Here is a 21,211-nt window from a genome sequence, read left to right as displayed (position 1 = left end):
ATCGACGCGGTTCAATCCGAAAGACTGATATGTTTAATATTAATTTTTGTAATCACACTCACAAAAAAGGTAATTATTAAGATTCGCGTAACTCAGGTGGCTATGGAGCGCCAGATGTTAGGTGTCTCTCTGAGAGACCGAATCCCAAACGAGGAAATACGTCGTAGAACAAAAACAATAGACACGATCGAAAAAATCGGGTCGTTAAAATGGAATTGGGCAGAACACGTCGCCAGATTATCAGACAACCGATGGACAAAACGTGTTTTAGGGTGCACACCAAGGCAAGAAGCAATACAGAGCAGAGGACGCCCACCAACTAAATAGACTGACGATCTGAAGCGTGTTAGCAATAAATGGATACAAGCCGCACATGAAAGAGACAGATGGAAAGAGCTGAGGAAGACTTATGTCCAGCAGTGGACGCATACAGATCGATGATGATGAATAGTATTTATCTAAGCTCTAGGTTTAATTGTACTAACAGCAAAAATCTTTTGGAACGTAAGGCTTCAAAAAGTGGAGTGGTATTTCGGGATTCAACTTTGACTTTAATTTGTTTGCTGGTTCCTAAAGTAATATTATACCTCCAGGAGCACCAGAAGTTCTTCTTTTAGAACCATGAGTAGCTGTTCTTTGATTTGGTTTAGAACATGTGTGATTTTGAATAATCTGTCATGTTTAGGTTGATCATTTTCAATCATGTCATCATTGTTTTTATAATTCACGAAACGTTTTATTTCTTTGAATCTATTACAGCTCATCACATCGCTTACTGCTCGGTGACCAATATTGGCATTCTAATTTTGTTTTGTTGGTAAAAGTTGAATTACCGACATCCGTTACTGTCTCTAATTGCAAAATCAGGGAAGGTAAATTTTCAGAATCAGTAAATTTTGTTCCATTTTCTGATCTTCTTTCAATGTCTTACCCATTATCAGATTACTTCCTTTAATATCGCAGTCTTTCAGAAAAAGGGGTATCATTATCTCAGGAATCTGATAATGTTTCCTGAAATGACTTTTTGAGATTGCTTAGTAAATCTTCACGCTCCTCATTGTCACTATCTTGACACAATATCATCTCATTTGTGACACCGGAGAGATCTGATTTATCATTATTAGTACTATAAATTCTTCGAACTGCACTCATTGTATCATAAAAGAGTTTCGGATTTATATCTACAAAAACAATGTATGAGTCCATTACTTCATAGCGTACCATATATAGGACAAACCCTTTTTGGGGTTTTCGAGAGACTTTAAAAATTTATAATATTTAGTACTCCCCTAGTAATACAAATACGGGATACCGAGTTATCAAAGATCACAAAATATTCTACTCAGGAAATCTTAAGAACGAACATATAAATGGAGTGGGCCTAATTATGAATAATAAAATCGCCAACTGTGTCAGTCACTTTGTACCTGTATCAGAAAGGATGCTCTTAGTTCAGCTAAACACAACTCCCATAAAAACAAACATTATTCAAGTATACGCTCCGACAGTGGACGCCCCAGAAGAAATCATAGAAGAATTTTACAATGACCTTACTAATATTGTCAAAAGGATTCGGAAAAACGAAATAATACTAATAATGGGAGACTTTAATGCCAAAGTTGGCAAAGGACAAAGTGGAAATTTAGTGGGATCTTTTGGTCTAGGGGAACGTAATGAACGCGGAGACCGTTTGATTGAATTTGCAACTGAAGAACATCTCGTAGTGACAAACACCTTTTATGATCTTCCTCCAAGACGACTATATACGTGGAAATCTCCCCAGGATACTCCAGATCACACAGTACGAAATCAAATAGACTATATTCTCATTAACAAATGATTTAGAAACTCTATAACATCTGTTAAAGCGTACCCGGGATCCGACATAAATTCGGACCACAATCCACTTATCGCCAAAATGAAACTTAGTTTAAAGAAAGTTCAAAGACCAAAAATTATGAAGTACGATATTAACCAACTGAAAAATAAAACAGTAAAGGAAAAGGTACAAAAACGCCTAAAAGAAAAAACGTGGGCTCGTACAGAAAAACCATGGGCCCGTACAGAAACAGATAACACAGATAAAGAACTAGAAAATTTGCACAAAGTAAGTCAAGAAATAACAGAGAAATACTTAAAACCTGAAAGAACAAATAAAAAGGAATGGATGACGGAGGAGATTATATGTATGATGGAAGACAGAAGAAACGCTAAAGATAATAAGAATTACTACAACAACATAAATAACGAAATAAAAAGGGCTATTAAAATAGCAAAAGAAAATTGGTTTAGCTCGAAGTGTACAGAGATAGAGTCATTACAACAAAAACATGATTCATTTAACCTCCATAAAAAGATTAAAGAAGCGGCAGGCTTATATAAACACAAGAACACTGGATTCCTGACAGATAATCAGGGAAACATAGTACTGGAAATAGAGCATAAAAAAGATATTTGGATTAAATACGTAGAAAAAACTTTTGAAGATATACGAAGTAACACTGGTATTACAACAAACACCAATTGCGAATCTGAACCACCATTTACAGTCGAAGAAGTAAAATATGCCATCAAAAGCACCAAAGATGGTAAAGCAGTAGGCCCTGATAATTTTCACTCAGAATTCTTAAAACTTATGGGCTACGATGGCATAAAATGGTTGACAAATATATTTAACAGTATATATGATACGGGCGTGGTTCCCCAAGAGTGGTTAGTGTCAACTTTTATAAATCTTCCAAAAAAACCCATTGCGAGAAAGTGCGAAGACTATAGAATTATAAGCCTTATGAGCCATTTACTTAAAACATTTCTAAAGGTCATTCACAAAAGAATATATACAAAATGTGAGGAACAACTAACAAGAACACAATTCGGATTTCGTGATGCTCTGGGAACACGGGAGGCCCTTTTTGCTGTACAGGTGCTATTTCAGAGATGCAGGGATGTGAATTGTGACATAAACGTATGCTTTATAGATTACCAGAAGGCATTTGACAGAGTAAAACATGACAAATTAATGACTCTAATGCAAGAAATTGGAATTGACAACAAAGATCTTAGAATTATCAGAAGCATTTACTACAATCAAACGGCCAAAACCAAAATAGAAGACCAGTTAACTGATAAAATTGCAATAGAACGTGGAGTACGACAGGGCTGTATTTTGTCTCCATTGTTGTTCAACATTTATTCTGAATGGGTATTTAAGGAAGCTTTAGACGGTTGTGCGAAAGGAATACTAATAAACGGTCAAAGGTTGAATAACATTAGATAAGCAGATGACACTATAGTTTTTGTCGATAATCTGAATGACTTACAGATATTAACAAATCGCATAACAGAAGTCAGCAACAGATACGGACTAGCTCTTAACATAAAGAAAACCAAATTTATAACAATTAGTAAAAAACCAATACTAAACGCTCAACTTACAATCAACCAACAGAATATCGAAAGAGTCAAGCAATATACATATCTAGGCACCAATTTAAATAGCCAATGGGACCACTCAACAGAAATTAAACAGCGAATAATAAAAGCAAAAGCAGCATTCGTTAGAATGAGAACCATTTTCAACAGTCGAGACATATCATTAAAAACAAAATGCCGTCTATTGAACTGCTACATATTCACAGTTCTGCTCTACGGAATGGAAGCATGGACACTGACTGTTGCATCTATGAATCGGCTCGAAGCTTTCGAAATGTGGTGTTATAGGCGCATCTTACGTATATCCTGGGTTGACAGAGTTACTAATGTGGAGGTCCTGCATAGAATGGGGAAAGAATGTGAAATTCTCATGACCGTCAAAACTAAAAAGTTGGAATATCTAGGACATGTAATGAGAAATCAAGAACGTTACGGCCTTCTCCAGCTGATTCTCCAAGGGAAAGTAAATGGTAAGAGAGGACCGGGAAGAAGACGCATTTCCTGGCTTCAAAATTTACGAAAGTGGTATAACACGACTACCACTGAACTGTTCCGCGCTGCAATAAATAAAGTACAGATAGCCGTGATGATCGCCAACATCCGGAACGGATAGGCACTTTAAGAAGAAGAAGAAGAGTACTCCCCTGAGAAGATATCTAATATTACAATACAATGTAATGAATATTTTGCCTATCACATAGGGTATTATTATAGGTGGTTGAAAATTGGGGACAGAAGTTATTGGGCACAAGAAACAAGAAAATTGAGGTCTATTATTGATTATGTTATAGTAAACCACGAAAGCTCGATAAAAATAAAAGACGTGAGAGTAAAGCGAGGCGCAAAATGCGGCACAGGTCACAAAATAGTAATCGCTTGGATGGAATTCCCCTTCATATGGACCCAACATTACATGTCAACGTACAACGTTACATTATTTTAATTTTAACTTTTTCAATTTTTAAATAACGTTGGCTTTTGTCTTAATTGGACTAACACATAAAGTTACACTGACTGCTTTGTTCGGACTTCCATCCTTACTTGTCAAGATTGTCATTTCAATCAGTTGCTTTCATCAGGTCCTCGTAGACACATCGTATCAGGGTCAGCAACTTCACATGGAGTCATACGTCGCCATGTTACCAAATCCACTGGTAACTTTAACATCATAGAATTGATCACCATATAATGTAAACCAAATTTAAAAAACAATTTTTAATGGGTTTTTATCCACATATTTAGTGGCTCAATACATGTATACCCACCTAGTAAGTATTTAAATCTCAGGTTCTTTTTAATTAAGTGGTTATATCCTTTTTAGGTGCACTGATGATGGAATATGGATTCCGAAAACGTTTTGTGATATAGCCCGATTGGGTTTTTAAATTAAATACCTTTTATAAAGGATTTTTAATAAAACTTTTTGTTATATATGGTATACAGCCAACTACAGGAACTTAGATTCCTTGTGAATTTTAATTATTACAGTTTCTTAAATTTTATTGAAAGCAATTATTATTAGAAAAAATGTCTTTACTTTAAAAGTTCGAACAAAAAAAACTTACCTGGATTTCACTAAAATGCACATTAAGATTTCTGGGGCAACACTCTCTGCGACACGAACAAATTCATCTCCAAACTGTGAAAAGGTATTCTGAAACGGCTTCTTAGGACAAAGAAAATTGAGGTTGAAATTGGGACACTGGACACAAAATTTGAAGCTCCGCTTTTTAAAAAAACTCTAACACATGTGGATCCTTTTCAGAGTTGTTGTAGACGCCGTTTTACAAATATCTCAGATGAGAGACGGCTTACAAATAAAAAACAGTGATTACTCGTCCAAAATTGACACATTACATTGAGTAAAAATCACTTTTTTTTAACAAATTTGCAGGTTTTTTCCGACTAAACTAAACACGTCTGCTTTCAATGGCCCATCTTCCAAACCTGAAACTTGAATTCACTTCGATCTCGATCTCTCTGTACCCGCTTCTACCGTTTCCTTACCCCGCGTATCAATCCAAGGAACGGAGCAACCCAAAATTCTTGTCAAACACGCTTTTGACCTTGAATCATTGCTTGCTTTTAAAATTGTAGAACTAAGATTTAATATATGAATTATTTAACTTCGTAGTGGTAACTGAAATTTGGAATATAAACACAGAGACTCAGCAATATTTTATACTTGGCCCAGGAGTGTACCAAAAAAATTTTTATTACTCGAATATTGGATAGTTAAGTAATTTTCTACATGCTACAACAATGATTTTAAATTTTTTTCTCAGCTTAAAAAACGTTTATACCATAAAAAAATAACCTCAAACTTCGAACACTGTTTCACCTGGTTTAGAATCTCAACAAGAATGAACTTAAAACTTAAAACACGCATGGCTGCCTATCTTGACATCAAAACTATGCCGCATATCTCGCGTAAACTAGTACTAGTACGTGCCAGATATGTGCTGCGTTACACCTCCAACAGAAATTGAGTTAATCTTAAATATTTTTATATTTATTATACTATATTTATTATATTATACGAAAATATATTTTTGGTTTGTGCCAATTAAAGCACGTAATGCTCTAAAGGGTTAAATAAAAATGATATATTTTCATTTATCCAAGGTGTGTCGATAAAAACTAGGTTAACAAATTTTTGTGCTATATTTTTTTTATTAATTTTTTTTATTATTAAATTTATAATAGCTACTAACTAGTTTTTAAGCTAACGTTAGCAATTATTACATAATAATATGTTATAAATATGCTTTTTTTTTATAAAATCGTTATGCTTTTTAAACGCTGTTATTGCATTTCATTATTTTTTTAAATCCAAACTCTATTAATCACTATTAAAATTTAATTTTAAAATTTTTAAGGAAATAAAAAATTATATCTTTCTATGCTATGTAATTTTGGAATAAGGAAATAATAAATTCCAAGTCACTCCTTTGTTCTAGAAAACGTTCATTAAAGTTGGCTTTAGCTAGAGTCGGATAATATACTTTTCTAATAATCCCTGATATTAGTCCAATAACCTCTAGTGTGTTACACAGATGTTACATTCATATGGTACATTTCAGATTTCAGTGCAGTTCTAAAAACCTTCCAAGTAGAGTTCTACAACCACTCATGTATATAATATTCTCTGTAATGAGAGTATAATAAACTGAGAGCTTATTTGGCTTAAGATAAACTGTAAATGAAATTACTCTTATGAGAAGAAAATGTAAGTTTGTCGTAGTAAAGTTAAATTTTACTACTGTAAATTATTTACCGAGCAATACTAAAACTTATATAACTTTTTGTATAAGCTGAACTTTGACATTGACATTACCACGTTCGTGAAAATTAATATAAAGAACAAAATGGCATAATAATCATTTAGCTCGGATATGTTAGAAGTAAATCAGGGAGTGAATCAAGTATCGTATTTTACGTGACTCTTGCTAATAATCTAAAAAAGAGCTACACAAAAAAGGTAAGTTAAATCATCAAATAAAATATAATATAGTTAGCAAAAAATTTGGTTTGATTATGAATTAGAGCTTTTCAATATATACAGCGCCCCTAGTGAGGGATAATAAAACTAAAAAATATGGCGCAAGCATATGGACAAAAATATTATTCAAGTGTTCAAGTGGCTGTATTTTCTGTCATCGTTGGTTAAACGTCTATGAGAGTTATATGTGAAAATCTGTAGCACATATAAATATGTATTTTTTTATATAAAATTATAGTTACTAATCCACGTCTGCCTTCTAGTCTTCTTATTTATTCTTCTCGGTTTGATTTTATTTACTTAATTTTGTGTAACTGTCGTAATTTATTACCGCAGTATTATTAAAAAAACCGCGCACACACACACAACACACACACACACACACACACACACACACACACACACACACACACACACACACACACACACACATACACATTGATCAACCCTGCCTCTAAGAAACATGTCATACTTCACTATTGAAATTGTACCTATCTAATTCTTAGGGTTTTCCTTAACCCTCCTCAACGTGTGACTTACGTGAGGAGGCTTTTGATCTGAACTTTACTTCGGGTGCCCTGGTTAATGGAACCTTCTATTTTTCTTGACTGTTTACTTTACTGACTCTATTGAAGTTACTTTACTTAACAGCGGGACTTGGGTCCCTAGAGAAAAAAGTGTTTGTTTCGAACAAAGAACCACTAACCTAAGTTGATGATTCTCTGTCCGAAATATATGTGTGCTCGATCACTCAGCCGCCGATTTAGCAAAATAAATTTTGTTTTCCTCGCCGGCTGGGCGATCGAGGGTTCTGGCCACTGAGTCCATATTTGTCGCACAAGACCTGAATGCTCTGATGTAGTGAAAAGGTCTTTAATTGACCTGTCTAAAAGGCCTAAGACGGTATGGCTGTTATAAAAGACCTGACGGGTATTTTTTATGTTTGTGAAAATGAATTTAATACTATCGAATCAGTATTTACTTGAGAAAAAATTAAGATTTAAAGCTTGAATTTGTTAGACAGGAAAGTTTTTTATTCTTCCGATTATTTGTGTCTATTGGTGACTTGTCTTGACGATAGTGAGAATACAAGCAGTTCGTGGTTGACAAGCAAACGGTCACCAATATGAAAATAAATTATCTAAAAATTAATTATTTTAGTGCAGACTTTTGAATGCTTGTTTAATATAAGCCGTAAATATCATAGTGACAGCAATATTAAGGGGAAATATAAAAAAAATTGGTGAGGAATTTGGAGTACCAAGTCTTGTAAGCTTCAACAACTTATTTTAAATTTACTAAATGGTATAAGTAATTTAATTAAAAATTATATTACAAAGTACCTACATAATTTTAATTAAATCGCTGACAATAGTTTTTTTATATACTGTGACTGATCGTACTGTGATGTATCATACTTCTCAAGGTAACAAACCTTGTGGGGAAAAAAGTTTTAAATTATCTCGTATTTCGTAAGCTGTTATCTAAACAATACCTTTCTGCGAAGAAATATCTGTAAATTAAGTTTGATGTGATATATCAGCCCGAGAGGAGTATGCAGGAGTTTCCGTCTCTTATGTATGTATATAAAATACAAGTAATTTAAAGGATTTTATTGGCATATTAAGGTTTCGACTTTGGTACTCTACGATATACCTGAAATCTTTGAGATAATATACCGAAGGCATTCTTAACTATCCTCAGAGTTCGAGATTAACGGTAGTTGAAATTTGTTTTTTCTTCCTCTTATTTAATTTGAAATCCTGAATAAGGTCATAATAAATAGGTTTTCAATGGGAAGGCCTCGTTGCCGACCATTAGAGATGGCATCTTAATATTGGTGTTTCAAACTGGTCTTTAGGGTGGAATATTCCTTGTACTCGTATTATTGTGGAATCGGTGAAATGTTAAAAATCTTGAAAGCTTTGAGATGTGGTGCTACCGCCGTATACTAAAAATAAATTGGTTAGATAAAATTAAAAATGAAGAGGTAATACGCACAATAAATAACGATCCAGAAGTTATACTGAATATAAAAAAGAGAAAACTTGAATACTTAGGCCACCTGATGAGAGGACAAAAGTACACATTCCTACAAAATATAATGCAAGGAAAAATCCAAGGACGCAGAAATCCAGGCCGTAGAAGAATGTCCTGGATAAGAATTTTAAAGAGTGGTTTGGCTGTACCACTAACGAATTATTCAAAACAGCAGTAAATAATACAGCATCTAACCATAAAAGTTTCGACAACTCTTGGACGAGTAGTACGCTTTGGTGCGATGTTTAAAAATTATTTATTTACCAATTTAACCATTATTGCTGTTTTACTAAAAGGGGAAGATGAAAAGAAAGACAAGTCTAAGAGACAAGCTAGAAAGATGAAAAATATGGTGACATGAACGTTTGATGGAAAGAAAAACTGAAGGGAAATTTTTCACATTATATAAAGAATTGTAAGATGATGAAGTAAAAGTTCATTAATACTTTAGTATGTCGAAATATCAGTTCAATGATATTTTTTAAGTCACACATTGATTAAGAAAAAGAAATATTACATGTAGACAAGCAATAACTTCAATTGAAAAATTGGTACTTGGTTTGAGGTATATTTATTTCGGAAAAATAAGTTACATAATAAGTACAAAGGTATGATATATTATATATATTTTAAATGAAGTTTTATTATAAATGTATATATCATTACTGGACAAACGCAGTGTATAAACTAGCACACGACGACAGCCTCAAGTCTGTAGTTGTTGATGATATTACTGGGAATGAGAAATAATGTCTGGAAACTATTACTGAAGCAAAGTAAGACTCGCAACACCCGTATAAATTTAATTAGGATTTTGGTTACTTATTACCGATTGCTTATAATATCTTTGAAAATCTCGTGCGTATCCAACAATGTAATGCAGATGGACAAAACGCTCCTCCATGAATCCTCAACCGTCGAAAACATATTTGGGATTCGTGGATGGCTTCTAGCGATCATGAATATACAGGAATAACCTGGAATAACCTACGCTGCAACAAAAAAGTGGATAGAGTTAGAGACCTTTAGAAATTATTTTGAAAGAAGTTTTTTAGAATGATTGGAGATAAACGACCTACGTTATTGATTTAAAATGGACATAGTTCACATATCGATCTTTAACTTGTTCAAAAAGCAAGTCAACAAAATGTTATTATTCTAAAGCTTCCGCCACATTCAAGTCACGTTTTGCAGCCTCTGGATCTTTGAGTATTTGGATCGTTAAAAGAAAGATAAGATTAACAGCTCATAAAGTGGCAAAGACAAAATTATGGAAAAAAACTTCCAAAATGTGTCTTTTCTGATATGGTATGTAAGATATGGACTAAAACCGAACCCACTATCATTATAAATGGCTTTTAAAAAGCTAGTATAGTCCCGTTTGATGACCAAATTATCCACAGGGATTTATTTAAGCCTCAAATTCATCAGCGGTGGATAAATCAATGCAGAGAAGTCGAATACAATCAATCAGACATGGTGAACCTTCCTGTTCAAACTGCCAGTACCTCAACTACAATAATTGACTATAAAAAGCGAAGCTTAGCAGAGATACCATCATCATTAAGTTCAAATACGCAAAATCATGTACATATGAAGCAAACACAAGAAATAATTGAGTCATCAGTATCAGGTAACAGCACACAAAATGATGTTAAACCAGAAACCACACAAGAAAATTTATTCGGCTTAAGTTTTGAAGATATATTGAAAACTATTAAACAAAAACCTTCAACTAGTATGAAAAGAAAACGTGTCTGTTTTGAAGCAAAGGTAATTACTTCGATTTTGGCAATAAACAGATTAAAACAAAATGTAAAGGACAAGAAAAATAAACAAGAAAACATCAAACCAGTTCATACATCCAAAGGTAGAAAAAAGCCAAAGTCATGAAAGCCAATAATTGACGAATCAGAAGAAGATCCAGATAATTTATTTGATTCCGGTGAGAGTGATCTTGAAAGCGAACTTGAGTCACAAAAACAAAAGAATGATTTCATGGAGTCGGTAAATAGAAACATTTCAGCTATCAACGCTAGACACTGGATGTTTGTTATGATTGCCAGTAAAAAACTATCATATACTGTGTTGGTCAGGTTGTAGATGGGATTCCGAATGAATATGGGTCATATAATATAAAATTAGCAAGGAGAGCTTCCAAAACTATTTCAACTTTTAGTTGGCCAGTAGTAGATGATATTAGGGATTTCGCAGAAAGCATTTTCGCATTTCATGTTTACCCGAACTTACGTGTGGAGGAATAATCAGTTAACGTTTGCAGTAGGTTTTCATACCTATGAACTGTTAGAATAATTTCTCGTTAAATTTTTTTCCATCCTCAGTTTTTTAGTTAAAGTTATGTAATTATGTTCTGTATTAATTATTTAGCTTTAGATTCAGTAAAATGCTTCGCTACACGTATTTTTGAGTTCGATTTATTTAGCGAAATTTTAAGGAGCGCTTCAAATAACTTGATCATAGCCAAAGAGTTCACGTTATATTTTTTTGTGATTTTTTACTTATTAGGACGACACTTGCGGTTTATTTTCACTTACCCTGACTATTATATTGCATTCTATAACCTAGACAACATTAGTAGTTTACATTTGCCCCAGAATACGGGGAAGTGTAAACCAATGGACTTGATTGGATATGTATTATGATTTAACCACAGATTCTGTTTGTAAAAAAAGCAATTGATTCGTTTAAAATTTTAGTCTACAGCTTCGCTTTTACACTATGTAGAGAAATTATATGTCACATTTACCCCGGTTGACCTTATGTAATTTGTGTGGTATAAATACCACGTAAACACAGCTTCGTGAACATGTTTTGTATCTTTGCCTGTAAAGGTATTACGATATTTACACAGTTATTTTCATTACAAAGTTGTATGTTGCTATGTTAAAAAAATGAAATCACATATTTTTATCTATGTGTTTTTTCTGTTATAAAATGTCGAGAAAAACATTGTTTTTCATATTGTTCATCTCCTAAGTGTAAATAAATACATATTATATACCAGCAAATTTTAAAGCTATACAAAAGCAGGTTTACCCATATCTCAGTTACAGTAAATTATTTTTTGTTTATCATTTTTTTTTTCAAATCTTAGTTTGCTGCACACACAACATAATAATATAAAACTCTGAGCTAACGGGTAGCTATACAACTCGATTATTTCCAAACTACAAATGCTCAATAGAATATAAATATTCATCTACTTTTAATCAACAACTAAAAAATTTGTAAACTCAATATTTATTGTACCCGTATCCATTACCTTGTAATCGAGACAATAATTCAACAAAAAAATAGTTACCAGAAATTCTGCCACAGATTTACTTTTTATATTAAAATGTAGTAATTAAAGTCAATTAAAGTTTTGCTTATTTAACCCCATTTAACATTCTAATTTTAGACTTTGGTTATATTTTCCATTTAACGCATATTGTACATAATATACAATATTTAGCCCTTTTCTCTTTGTTTATTTACGGTGTACTTTAAACTTTATTTGATGTTCGTCGACGAACCTAAAAAAATATAACCAAAATAAATACGGCCATTAACATCAGTAAACTGTAGCGCTTTTACCAACCAGTGTAGAGGTAAAATATCTGTTTTGCTTGTTATCTTAAACGAGCGAAAAATAAGGGTATGTAAACATGACCCGTACTGACAATCTAATTAAAATACATGTGGATACTAATTAAAATAGTGTATTGATAACACAATATGTAAACTATGTTGGTATTTGTATTACAGTAAGAGATGAGATAATTTGGCTGGTAAAAAGTAAGAGAAACATTGAATATTATATCTTCGGGGAAAATGCAAAACCTCGTATCTGAATTTCAACAAAATGTTTAGCAGAAGAACTTTTATTTAAAAAGTCTTTTATAAAAGGTAAATAGATATATTCTAAAAATATACTTTTGGGTTACATTTCAGAACGTTTTCGGACTAATAAGTTCATAATCAGTGCAGTTACCTAAAATAAGTGTCAACACTTAAATTAAAGCAAAGGTAAATATCAAATTTTGACCAAGGTTAAAAACATGTGGTTGAACACTTATCACTTATACATACAACTTTTAATTAATAGATATATGTCTGAATGAGCTTAAAATTCTATAAGAGAAACACTGACTCATAATTGTTTATTTAGGTGCTGGCATAATTTTAATATGAAAATAACTTATATGTAAATTTATCAATTAATATAAATACTGTGTGTGTATGCAATCAAATTACGGTACCTGTGATGTTGATGTAATACTTCTTCTTCTTCCTCAGTGCACTGGGTTGACTCGGGAACAGAATCTTCTCAAAAGGTCACGTGGTCAGGTTACACAAAAATACTGAAGTGTTTGTCGCGCTGATTTATACAAGACTATATCTAAACTAAGATTGAAGTGCCTAGCGTGTCGTAGATCTGCTCCCTGCTCCCTCAAGACTTTAAGGGGACGGACTGTACAGGTCCGTATTAATACACGATTGACAAGACATACACACACGTTAATTAAAGAATTAAATATAAAAATAAAATAATAAAATTATTAATAAAAAACTAAGAATATATGTGGAGGGACGTAACACTCCCACCCACCAAAATGCATATTTGCATTTTTTAGTCAATATAAGGCAAAGGGCATAGCTTAACCAAAGGTCGCCTAAGTTCACCTTTCGCGGTTTGTACGATAGCTACGCGAGCAATATCATCTTGACCGAAAATTAAAGTTTTAATTCGACCCATTTGCCATTGTAAGGGAGGCTTGGTCTCATTACGTATTAGTACGAGTGTACCTATATTAGGATTATTCCATTTTTATGCCACTTCGAGCGTTGATGAAGAGTATGTAAATATTATCTGCTCCATCTTTGCCAAAAGTCTGCATGTAATCGTTGCAGCAATTGCCAACGACTTAGTCTATTTAAATGAACATCACTGTAATCCCGATCGGGAATTATCTTTAAAGGCTCTAGTGTAAGAAAATGACCAGGTGTTAACACTGAAAAATCATTTGGATCATTACTGACAGGACATAAGGAATGACTATTTAAGACAGCCTCTATTTGTATGAGTAATGTATTGAATTCTTCATAGGTTAAAACCTGTTCGCCTATGACTCTAGACACATGTGTTTTTACGCTTTTTATACCCGCTTCAAACAATCCACCAAAATGGGAAGCTGCCGGAGGATTTAAATGCCATGTAATGACGTCGTTTTTATCAAAATGTGACTTAATGTCTTCTAAATAGGATTTTGCTCCTACAAAATTTGTTCCGCAATCAGAATAGACAACAGAGCAACGCCCCAACGTGCTATAAAACGTCTGAATGAGGCTAAAAATGCCTCGGTACTAAGTTCAGATACCAATTCTAAGTGCAAAGCCTTAGTGGCAAAGCATACAAATAGGCAAATATAGGCTTTCGTTCGTTTAGAATTTTTAAGCTTATTGGCTCGTATCAGAAAAGGACCGCCAAAGTCGACGCCAACGCAAGGTTTGGCCTTGGATATCCGTAGGTCGGGAAGAGCCCCCATAGGTGGCTGATAATTTTGAGGTTTTAGTCTCCAACAGGAAAGACATTTTGAAAGAACACTACGAATAACACGTTTGGATGATATTATCCAAAAGTTTTGTGACAAGGCGAAGTGCGTACCTTGAATGCCTGCATGTAGATGTATAATATGAATTTCCGAAATACGTAATTTGATAAAATTACCTTTGGAAGGTAAAAGAAGAGGAAAGCGCTTGTCATACGCTAATTCTGACTGGCTAAGTCTTCCGCCCACTCTTAGGAGATCATGTGAATCAAAGAAGGGATTTAATTTTTTCAAATATTTGAATTTTATAGAATTACCCTTAACCTGTTCTATTTCCTCCTTCAAATATCTTTGTTGCACTAATCTAATTAGTTGATTAGTGGCGTTACTTTGTTCCTGAACAGAAAGCCTTCCAACTGTTCGTTGATTGGCTGATTTTAGGTTACCAACAAATCTAAGAACATAGGAAAAGATACGTTTTAATTTTGAAAAGGAAGAAAATCGATTACAGAGATTATCGACAAATTCATCAGATGAAAAAGACAAAAGACAACTTTTCTGTTTCAATTCTAAGTTATGTTCGATAGAATCGGTCAAGAAGAATGACCAGTTATCTTCAGTAGTGCAAAGAAACTCCGAACCCACCCACCAAGCAGGAGTATTTAAAAAATCCTCAGGGAAAAGTCCACGGGATCCGTGATCCGCACTATTTAATGAAGAAGGAATATATCGCCAGTGTTTTGAGGCTATCCTGTCTTAAATATAAGAAATTCTGTTACTGACGAAGGTTTTCCATTTATATTGGCTGTGAATTAATCCAATGAAGAACAACAGTCGAATCTGACCATGCGTAAATTTTACTAAACGGTATAGTGAGAGTCTGCAGTATATAAGATAATAATTTACTAAGAATTACTGCTGAATTGAGCTCGACACGAGGAATAGTTTGTACCCTGGTAGGAGATACCTTTGTTCGGGCTAAAAGAAAATAAGTTTTGATGACTCCTGTATCATAACATACACGAAGGTATGTAACAGCAGAAAATCCACGTAAAGAAGCGTCGCAAAAGCCATGAAGCTCACAGAAAATAATTCCATTTAAAGAAATATGACGAGGTATAGTAAATTTAGATAGTGTAGGCAGTTTAATTTTAAATTGTTCCCACCTTGAAGTAATTTCCAAAGGTGGAGTTGCATCCCAATCCAAATTAAGTAGCCAAAGACGTTGAATAATAGTCTTCACTATCAAAGTGACAGGATTAAAAATAACGTAAGGATATTGAACAAAGCAGTCGGTGTAACTTGAACGTGTGTGTCTTAATGTCACACTAGTCAAAATGTGTTAACCCTTCAGCAGTGACGTAAAAAATTTACACATTACTGTTGACCTCGGTCTGTTGGACCGATAGAGACATATCGCTTTATATATTCTTATAAACACATATTTCTCAAAAATAATTAAGGATGGCGAAATAATAGTATACTTTATAAATAAGACTACAGCCTTAAGATGAAACACAGACTAAGGAGTAATAATAATAATATTAATAAAATAGAAGACTCTTAGAAATGCAAACTTATGATCTAGGCAACAACTATTACCTGGGTTAGGACTAGTTTGGTCCCGGTTTGTTATATTACTGTAACTTAGGGTCATTCATTTAGAGGTACTTTTTTCAACAAGAAAAATCAATGAAAAAAATAAATTTTATTTAAAAATATTTATTACCATACAAAAGAACCATTCTTTGCAGTTACTTCTTAAAGATAATTTCTTTTAAATGTTGGCCATGACTACGATTAAATTCATTCATTTTAAAGTACCAATTCTCGATGACTCGTTCCAGCATTTCGATTGGTAGTTCACCAATGGCTCGAGTAATATTGGACTCTAATGCCTCAATTGTATCTGGTTTATTCATGTAGACTTTGGACTTTAGGTAGCCCCAAACGAAAGAGTCTAGAGCTGAGATGTCACAGGATCTAGGCGGCCAATTCACTGGTCCAAAGCGTGAAATAATTTGTTCACCGAATTGTTTTCGCTATAGAGCCATGCTTTCACGGGTTGTATGGCAAGTTGGGCCATCTTGTTGGAACCAAATGTCGCCGAGACTAGCAGCTTCAATTTTGGGTACCAAATAGTATCATGGCACGATAACGGTCTCCATTCATAGCAACATTCTGGCCGGCATCTGTTTTAAAGAAATATGGACCAACGATTCTATCAGCCCATAAACCACACCAAACAGTTGTTTTTTTTTTTCAGTGTGTAATGGCAACTCTTGAACCTCTTTGAATTGTTCATCACCCCAGGTGCGGGCATTTTGTTTATTAACGTACCCATTAGGCCAAAAATGGGCCTTATCTGAAAACAAAATTTTTTTTCAAAACATTGGATCTTCTGAAAGCTTATCAAAAGCCCATCGACTGAAACGGTGACGACTCGGAAGGTCGGTCGGCTTCAGCTTTTGCCCTAATTAAAATTTGTATGCTTTTAAACCAAGATCCTTACGTAAAATATGCCAAGTTATTGCATATGGCAAGCCAAGAGCTCGTAAGAACGGCGACGAATCGATTCTTCATTATTTTCGAGTACACTATCCGTTACCGCCGCTATATTTTCTTCAGTACGTGCTGAATGTAAGTTATTTGGTTGCGTGTTATCCAATAATAAAAACTGGGTTTTAAACTTACTACTCGTAAAGCGAATTGCACGTTCGGTAGGCCGATTATGTGGACGATAAATTGCTCTAAGCGCACGAAACACATTCCTCACAGAACTCCCATTTTCAAAATACAACTTAATAATTTCTAGACGCTGTGCCGGGCTTTCCATCACGAAATGTCAATAAATACTGAACAAAAGCGTAATGTCAATTTGACAGTATTCATGCACGATCTCCAATCAAACCTTGACCAAAAAAACCACCTATAAATGAATCACCCTTTATAACATATTTCGGAATTACCAAGTTCGGAGCAGAAAAGATGCCGCTAGGTCATAAGAAGCACCTTAAATATAATATTTACCTTTTTTTTCATTCATTTTATACAACTTTCTAGTTTGTTTCCCTAGCTATCGACAGCCGTAAATTCATATTTAATTTAACATTTATTATTTAGACTCAACACAATACACCCTTACAATCGTTTTTATTTGCTGTTTTACTTCTATTTTCTAGATTTACTTTATAAAAGCTCGCATCTTAAAGAAAAACTTACAACGTATCCAATGGCTTGTCCAATATTTACACAAGACGCCGACCATTTGATAAGTAAACATGGCGTATCTCTTGGTTCAAAATCAACCTGCAGATTTTGTGGCGGCGCCTTACGATCCAAGTAGGTAACAACGGTTCGGATGTTATTTGGATTGATTTTATGTTCATCGCCCACGCTAACAGCAAATTTGTATTTTGTACAAAATTCTAAGTGTTCGATTAAAGCACTTTCGTCTGTTGTCCGTATTTTTGGATCTGAAATACAAGTATTTAAGTAATAAATAAAAATAATTTAGCAATTTCAAAATGGGATGTTTAAAAAGAAAAAAATGTACATATAATTTATTAAAAGTTAAATAAAAAACACCATAAATAGAGAGTTAGAACTTGTAACAACGATTAAGGAAAGAAAGACCTCGTACCTAGGCCCGATAATGAGAAATGACAATTATAACTGATTACGACTAATAATTAAAGGAATGATAGAGGGCCAAAGGGGAGTAGACAAAAGAGCTATGTCATGGTTTGGCAATATCAGAGCTTGGACGGGCATAAAAGTTCAACAATGACTAAGAGTGGCGCAGACTAGAGAACATGTTGATGTTGTGATCGCAAACCTCCAGTAATGGAGTGTACCACAAAAAAAATTTGTTTTTTATTTTTATTATCTTAGAGATATCTGCAATCTGCGTATTAGACAATAAGCGTTTTTTTAACAATGAAGCTGATGAGATGTAGAGTATCATTCCAATGAATAATATCTTTTAAATTATCTAAACCTAACTTAAACATTGTTTGTAGGAATTTATAAACATTTGCCTTAAAAGCTTAACTAAAGTTTGTGTGATGTAGATAGGTCGGATGGCAGTAGATGTTTTAGCCTACGAATTTCATTGCAATCGCGCAATTTTAGTAGTAGGGAGCATTAACAATTGCTCGCAGTACTTTATTTTGGAACCTTTGCAAACCGGATATGTTGGAGTTGCTAGCAGTTTTTCGCAACTGCATGCTGTAGGTCCACCCAGGTTTTAAGATTGTTTTGTATAATAATAATTTATTGTATACTGAGAGTTTTGATTTGTGAGCGATGAGCCAATACAGGGTGAGTCATGAGGAACTTTACATACTTCTACCATATGTAGAGTCCCTCAGGGAGCATATCATGTGGCCACTAAAAAATGTCAACTCCTCTTCTTTATTAATTAACAGGGTGATTTGTGTAATTGACCATTTATTTCATTTTACTGTAGTGTTTATACGGCTCATTTGATTTTTTAATTTTTGCATGATACAGTACACTACTATCAAGCATTCGACTGGTATTAGCTAAACTAAAAAATTCCAGGACTGGCTTTGGAAAAATTAATTTAGAGATTCGTATTAAATATTACACCCTGTATATATTTTTTTTAAAATGCAATAAGTGATTTTCAAACTACATAAATAGCCAATGAAAACGACATATGCGACAATGTTGTCGCACTTTTATTAAATTTATAGTGAACGATATCTTACCAAAAATATAACAACCATAATGAAGTATCAAATTATAAGGTAATTAATTTAAAAAAATGTTATAAATTTCAAACATTTTAATTGAAATGATAAACTGAGTCACTGCACAACAAAAAACAGTAACTACTAACAATAACAAAGAACAATTTAAAAAAAAAACTAAAAATATGTACATAGTTATGATAAACCCATAAATTAGAACTGGAAAAGATACAATAATGGTAACAAAATAAAAATAATTCTAAATAGATTTTCGAAATGGAACCCTGCAACCTGTACACATTTTTGTTGTCGAATTGTTAATTGACGTATTGAATTACGGATACTCTGGGGATCGTTTCTAATAGTATTACAACAATGTATAATTCTATCAATTAATTGTTGTCGGTTATTAATATTCACTGCGTAAACTAGTTGCTTAAATCGTCCCCAAATATGGTAATCAACGGAATTAAAATCAGGGGATCTTGAAGGTCACGAAATAGGACCTGCACGTCCTATCCACCTGTTGCCATAAACATTATTGAGATGTTGTCTTACTGCCAGTAAAAAGTGTGGGGGTGCCCCATCATGCTGAAAATACATCCCTCAGATAGCAACGTTCGCGTTAGCAAGCAAATTCGGCAAAATATTTTGTAGAAAGTTCAAATAGACCTGCCCTGTTAAAGGGCCATCAAAAAAGTGAGGAAATACTAATTGGTTATTTATGACACCAATCCACACGTTAACCGAAAACCTTAACTGAGAACGACGTTCTCGAATAGCATGGGGATTTTCTTCTGCCCACACATGTGAATTTCGTGAATTATTTATCCCGTCTCTGGTAAATTAGGCTTCATCTGTAAATAGTGTCCTGTATAGCGTTGGTCGATTATTGTTAATCCATCTACAAAATTCCAACCTATCGATCTCATCTCCAGCATGTAGTCGTTGAACCATTTGAATGTGATATGGGTATAGATTATTTTTTTGTAAGACTCTACTTACTTTTGATTGAGTAACATTGAGTTCTCGACTTACTTGTCTAGTGCTTATTGTAGGGTTCATAGTAACGGCGTCCATAATGTCATCTTCCTGCACTTCATCTACATGTCGCTCTGTTGTTCCACTAGGAAAAGTGCCATTTTCTCGCAAATAATTAAAAACTGACCCAAATGTTGGATGACTGGGAGTTCGACGATTAGGAAATCTCCTACGATATTCTCTACTAGCAGCCCTACCATTTCCATTACAGGGAAGAAGAAAGAGAGGAAGACCCCGAAGGTCATTCAGAGATGAAATCGACGAGGCTATGGAGAAAAGAACCCTGCGAGATGGAGACTGGAATGACAGGGAAAATTGGAGAAAACGGTTGAGTGAAGGAAGACAGTGAAAACTGTGGAAATCCTTAGTAGTAGTAGTAGAATCCATAAACAAATATTATGTCTGCATATTCTGTGGTCGAAAACTGATGTGGCATTTTGAACGAAAGTAACAAAAGCTCTACCAAAAGAAACACAATGTACTTAACGTAGATATGACAGAAGAAATATGTATTCTTGTACACATAAATAACAATTGATAATGACAATAATGACAATGGGTATAAAATATCAAGAAATGTCAAACGGTCAACGCCAACCTTCATTTTAAACTTTTTTAGATTTATTTTTATTTAGTACAGTTGATGCAATGTATTATTATTTGACATAAAATTTTAATCATTTACAATCAACAAAAACTAACACATACAAGAGGATTGACTTTTATTCAATTTAATTTATTATTTATCGAAAATAATGCCCCAATACGATCTATGAGTAAAAATTTAAAATTGAAAAACAATTGATTCTATCGTAGAGATAATACAAAGTGACAGTAAAGATGTTAATTTTCTACGTATTAGATTATGTTGTAGGAACTCATTTTAATTAAAATGTTTGAAATTTATAACATTTGTTTAAATGAAT

The 21,211-nt window shown here is 33.6% G+C and overlaps 1 protein-coding gene across 1 annotated transcript in view; it reads right to left on the bottom strand.

Annotated features, from left to right (window-relative positions):
• Positions 1-21,211, bottom strand: part of LOC140442192 (uncharacterized) — a 79,348-nt gene that overhangs the window by 28,161 nt on the left and 29,976 nt on the right. Inside the window, exon 4 of the mRNA XM_072533269.1 lies at positions 17,749-18,002. Coding sequence (XP_072389370.1) covers positions 17,749-18,002 — 254 coding nt within the window. The remainder of the gene's footprint in view (positions 1-17,748; positions 18,003-21,211) is intronic.

This window comes from Diabrotica undecimpunctata, chromosome 5, assembly GCF_040954645.1.
Source record: "Diabrotica undecimpunctata isolate CICGRU chromosome 5, icDiaUnde3, whole genome shotgun sequence".
Lineage (NCBI taxonomy): Eukaryota > Metazoa > Arthropoda > Insecta > Coleoptera > Chrysomelidae > Diabrotica > Diabrotica undecimpunctata.
This window is presented reverse-complemented; position numbering and strand designations above follow the sequence as displayed.